Source organism: Solanum tuberosum, unplaced genomic scaffold, assembly GCF_000226075.1.
Source record: "Solanum tuberosum cultivar DM 1-3 516 R44 unplaced genomic scaffold, SolTub_3.0 scf00461, whole genome shotgun sequence".
Classification (NCBI taxonomy): domain Eukaryota; kingdom Viridiplantae; phylum Streptophyta; class Magnoliopsida; order Solanales; family Solanaceae; genus Solanum; species Solanum tuberosum.
Window position 1 is genome coordinate 403936 of NW_006239387.1, and position 6000 is coordinate 409935.

General features: G+C 35.6%; 1 protein-coding gene across 1 annotated transcript; it reads right to left on the reverse strand.

The window, feature by feature from the left end:
- Positions 1 to 3760: 3760 nt before the first annotated feature.
- Positions 3761 to 4832, reverse strand: LOC102598132 (uncharacterized). The gene is made up of 2 exons (XM_006363846.2): positions 4827 to 4832; positions 3761 to 4663 (listed from the first exon to the last, which is right to left on the reverse strand). The coding sequence occupies exons 1-2, from the start codon at positions 4830 to 4832 to the stop codon at positions 3761 to 3763; spliced, it is 909 nt and encodes a 302-aa protein (XP_006363908.2).
- Positions 4833 to 6000: the final 1168 nt, after the last annotated feature.

Genomic DNA, 6000 nt, shown 5'->3' on the forward strand with positions numbered 1-6000 from the left:
AACATTGGCTCACGTGGAATATTTTTGGAGTTCATCTAGATTCTTAATAATCAAATGTGAGTGATCATTTCTACGTACCCTCGTCATACTTTCAAGTTTTTTCTTTGAAATCTCATTTTGTTGTCTATTATTCAAGGTATTGATCACTAAGTTTACTGTCTCGAATTAGTTCATAGATGTTTGATTTGTGCTAACGTGATGCTTATACATAGCCGGTGGAGTGATTGTACTGATTCTTGTGATGATGAACTTATTATGGGTTGTGGTGGTAAATGAAGTTGAATTTCACCCAGACGGAACAACTTTAAGCATTGCAAAATTGCTTGTAATGATTGGTTCATATAGTTCCAAAATATATAACTCATTGATGAAAAAACCTTCAAGATTTCCTTTTGTTCTTCTTATAAGGTGATGTTAGCTTGTGTTTTCTTTGAGTTATTACTGGGCTACGTTTTTATAATGCTCTCTTTTCTGTGATTAAAAAAAATAAGATTTGTCTTGTAATTCTTATTTTTGATTAAGCTGAATTCATCTTCTCTACCAAAATTCTCATTCTCATTTCCAACAGCTTTTGATCCTAGTTAATGATCTTGAGCTAGCAGAACTTTTCTTTTGCTATTCTCTCTACACTTCCATGATATAATCCACAAACCTGTTGCATACCTCCGATTCTCCGCTATGCTGAATCAAAACATGTAACGTTGCCATCTTGATGAACTTTGCGATTGCAGTTAGGTTTGAGAATATAACGAAACTGATATTGTGGTAGATACACAACGCTTCCTATTTTAGTGGAGTTAAACACGATGGTGTTAATATTAGGATCCGTGATGATCTTAAGACGAAAAAACTATGGCCCTGCAGTATAAGACTAACATAAACTTTAATTGTATTGTATTGTCTTGTTTCGTTGTGGTATAGTTTTTACTGAACCCGAAACGAGCAGCTAATCTTGCTAGGAATCAATTGTATTGCATATTGGATATTCTCAAATAGTGCTAAAAGACCAGCAAGAATTGCAGGGTTTAATCAGAAAACAGAGGAAATTAAAATCTCATATTGTGAACCTGCAAATATTTTAGAGCCTGATTTTTGGTTTCTTCCTTTTAATGCAACATGCTACAAGAAGATGCAAATGCAAGGTTCTCTCTCGAAAAATGGCCTATTTATTTTACTTCGTTGTGTCACATGATTTTCAAAGATGTGGTGTTGATTGCAAAGAGCTACAAAAATGTATAAATGATAAATTGAAGGCGATTTTGTTGATCAGTACATTTCTTGATAAGACAATTTGATCAAGTTGTTCCAAGATGATCATGATTAAGAGGGGAAATCACAACACTCCAAGTCAAGTAATTTGCTTAAACAGAATGACCTAACACAACAAGTACGCATTCATGTTTTTTTGAGCCAATGTATTGCAAACTAAATTTAATTCGAACACACAATCAAGCTAACAGATAACGAAATTGTACTTTAGAATTGATATATATTATGCAGTCACACCCCCATTTTATAACCTAATGTATATAAAATTTAAGTTGTGTCTGTTGACACAGTGGCCATATATACACTTTTTACACTATCAAGTTAAGCTACCTACAACAACAGATTACTTATAACACATGCAATCTAGTAACCTAGAAAATAGAATATATACTAACTTTGTTATAACAGATTAAATTATATTTATAGGTAAAAGTTTCTTGAAAGTTGTACCTAAGTATGCCAGCCACAAAAAAATTGGTGTTGCTACTTAAAGCACATAGTCATTCTCCGGCAATGGTCTAGTTGGAGCTTCCAATGGCAATGGCACCTCTGTTTTCCCTAACAAGGGCACAACAACTGCTGCTGAATCATACAATCTCTGTCTTATTTCCAATAATCCAGACTTGTTTACAACAACAAACAATATTCCTGTGAGAGAAAAAAATAGAAACACCGATGAAATCGTCCACGTTTTAGAGTTGATTTTTTGATGATTATCTTCATCAGGTGTAGGAGTAGGACTTGGGGCAGTATCATTGGCACTAGGAGAAGGACTTGGGGTAGTTTCATTGGCACTAGGAGAAGGACTTGGGGTAGTTTCATTGGCACTAGGAGAAGGACTTGGGGTAGTTTCATTGGCACTAGGAGAAGGACTTGGGGTAGTTTCATTGGCACTAGGAGAAGGACTTGGGGTAGTTTCATTGGCACTAGGAGAAGGACTTGGGGTAGTTTCATTGGCACTAGGAGAAGGACTTGGGGTAGTTTCATTGGCACTAGGAGAAGGACTTGGGGTAGTTTCATTGGCACTAGGAGAAGGACTTGGGGCAGTTTAGAGTTGATTTTTTGATGATTAGTATCATTGGCGCTAGGAGAAGGACTTGGGGCAGTATCATTGGCACTAGGAGAAGGACTTGGGGCAGTTTCATTGGCACTAGGAGAAGGACTTGGGGCAGTTTCATTGGCACTAGGAGAAGGACTTGGGGCAGTTTCATTGGCACTAGGAGAAGGACTTGGGGCAGTTTCATTGGCACTAGGAGATAGGAGAAGGACTTGGGGCAGTGTCATTGGCTTTAGGAGGAGGACTTGGAGCAACTTTCACCTCAGCAACTACAGAAAAATGGCCTTGCACTCTGGTTTCACAAATATTTCCATCCTTAACATGGCCAAATTGGACAAAATTATTCGAGTAGAAGTAAACACATTTGGGGGAAGACCCCTCTGGTGCTGGCTGCACATAAGGAAACTTGATGGAAATAGGATCTTCCAATGCTTGTATATCCAAGTCTCGTAGATATTTGGCATACAAATTATGTGCATCATAAGCCAAGATTCCGAAAACTGGTGCCAAATAAGTGTAACCAGGCAAAGGATAATAAAAGGATGACCAATTAGCCAAGTTTTGGTAAACCAGAACAAGTTTCTTTACATAAGGCTCCTCTATGATCCCGGATGGGATGAAGAAATTTTTATAATAGCCGCAGACTTTCCGTTTTAAGATGTGTGTTTTAAGAATCATGGCTGAAACTTTAACCCCTGTCAAACTGGAAGGAACATGCGCATCGTAAGGAACACCATTTCTGGTTCTTTTCCCGGTCAATTCCCTGAAAGCATATTGCTGAAGTAAGGAATCAAGTGAGCTTTTCGCAGATGAATCTGAACTAGATGATCCAGATCCAAACAGAAATGGAATTAGAAACCAGATAATTATGTAGAAATAACTTGATGAATGCATCAGTCTGCTTAAGAAGGGGAATTCCGCAATCCCTTCTGATCGTTGAAGAAGGGTTGACGTAATGGATAAGATTCAGGAGGGGGCGCAAAAAAAAAATGGATGTTATCTACAATATAGAACACATTTTGAGCTAGCTGCAGATCTCAAGAAAGAATAAGTGGGAGATAACTACTTAGGCCACAGCTGGATAAAAGTCAGCATCTAGATTAATTGTGCTAGGCTGTTTGGGAGCCTTAATTAATTAGTTACTGTATTTATTTTGTTTGGTTCTTTATTTTTGGTTGAAGGAAGGTCACTTCCTTTTTCTTAAAGGAAAATGTTGAAAATTGGAACTTCAAGACCAAGTTTGGTAACTTATACTTCTAGAAATTAAAAACTTGATCAATTTACAATTGTGTGATGGCAAATGTAATATTCATCAAGATGATAACACAACGTAAAATAGAATGTACAACAGAATGGAAGGGAATTAATTGAATTAAATATCGCAAAAAATCATTGGATTACCAGATGAATACTTTAAAAAAAAAAGAATCAAATCTATGGGAGATATTCATTCTCTAACGAGGGTCTTGTACGAGTCTCTGAAGCTATTGGTGCCTTTGTATTCCCAATTTTTGTCATAAGCAATGGTACACCTCTATCAGCTGCTTCTTCCATTCTGTCAATCTTTTTCTTCTTATCATACTTGTTCAAACAAGCAATCAATAAAACCAAGAAAACCAATGCCACAAATCCACCAACAACTGATCCAAATATCACCCAATTTTTCCTACCACCACTTTTATGACCATTTGTGCCACCTCCACTGGCGGGTTCGGGTTCAGGTTCAGGTTCAGGTTCTGGCTCAGCAGCAGTAGTAAACTCAACCACTATAGAGAAATGTCCTTGTTTCGTCGTCTTACACACATTCCCATTCAATATATTGTCAAACTCCACTGCACCATCCAAGTTAAAGTAGACACACTTAGGTGACAACCCCATTGGCACCGGCTTCACTACACTAGAAAAATTAACCAAAATGGGATTCTTTGAAGCTCTGATATCCAACTCAGGCAAATTAGTAGCAGATAAATTGGAAGCATCATAAGTTAAAATACCCAAAACTGGTGTTAAATGAATATGACCTGGTAAAGGGTAATACAAATCAGACCAATTGGCTAAATTGTGATACACCAAAATAAGCCTCTCTACATAAGGTTGCTCCAAAACACCAATTGGGATTTGAAATTCTTTGTATCTACTAACACCCCTTCTCCTCATACTCCCACTTCTCAACCTCAGTGCAGAAACTTTGATTCCAGTGTAATTAAAAGGCACATTCCCATCATAAGGAATCCCAGTTCTTGGCCTAACAAATGCCCTAAAAGCATAATCTTGAAGAACTGAATCAAGCAGCCTTGATGAAAATTCTGCATTGGTTGCTGTTAGAAAAAGGATAATCTGAAAAAATGCAACAAGAAACATCAGATCTAAAAAGGGTGTTGGAAATTTCTCTTGATGAAGTGCAATTTTGAAAGAAAAAAAAATTCCATCCCCTTTACATTCTTGATTTTTTTATTTGTTATAGCAAGAGAGGAATAGATTACAACAATCTTGAATGCACCTCCATATTCATAAGTGTGGATTTTTTCTAAAGAAATGTAGTTGTCATTAGGATATTTAGTAGGAAAAATCACAAGCATAAAGCTTACCAAAATGTAAAAGAAAAAAAGATGTGGTGGAGGGGCTAATAGAGTAAATGATATTGGAGTATTTAAGATTTGAGTACATAAAAATGGATAACAAATAAATGGGAGCAACAACCATACAGCTGTGCCTAGAGAGTAAAGAGAAAAGACAGTCATATTCAGACAAATCATCAAGGTGAAATGGGGACCTTAACTCTTCCCTGTGGACCATGGGAGTTTCTGCTACTACTCCACACGTGACCCAAGGGCCGGTGACAGATAGGACTGAGAAGTTCATCTGAATCTGCGTGAATTGTTAAAATTATTTTTATGTAAATATAGTAAATATTGAATTTACATTGATTTCTTCTAGATTTATTTCTTTATATTTTGAAACTTTTGTAATTAAAATTTTAATTCCATCACTATATTAACTAACTATCCAAAATAGTTGAGAAAGTCATTTTTTTTAAAGAAAAGCTTGTAATAAAAAAAATAAAAATTATTAGAAAAGCTTGAATTTTGTTATTTCACCCAAAAGCCATTTAGATTTTGTATTACTTATTGAAAAGGCAAGTCTTACCTTTTGTTACTTTACTCAAAAACTTACTCAGATCAATCCAATCATTTTTGGAAAAAAATTTAAGAAGTACAATTACCAAGTTTACATTGTAAAATATAGCCTAAAATTTACATTATAATATGTTTAGTTCAAAACACAATCTGGTATATACAACAATATATATATTCAGTATACAATAAGTAATATATAAGACTTTCATTATTTTTTTGACAAAAATATTTAAAACTTGATATACAATATTATACCCCCAATATACAAGATGATACAAAGTAATAATATTATACAATTCACTATAACAATTGAAAGTTTCTCTTCTGAGACAACCGCTTACCGCTAATAATATTATTCTTGATGTACCTCCTGGATTGTTACATTCTACCTATCTGAAATCGCCCATCATAGCGTTGTCGATGGAGTATTTTGTTGGCTTGATGATACACCACATATAACTGTTTACGATAGTATCCACGAACGGTTTTGGGCTATGAAATTGCCTGAAGATATGGAGACCGGACAAGACACTTGTT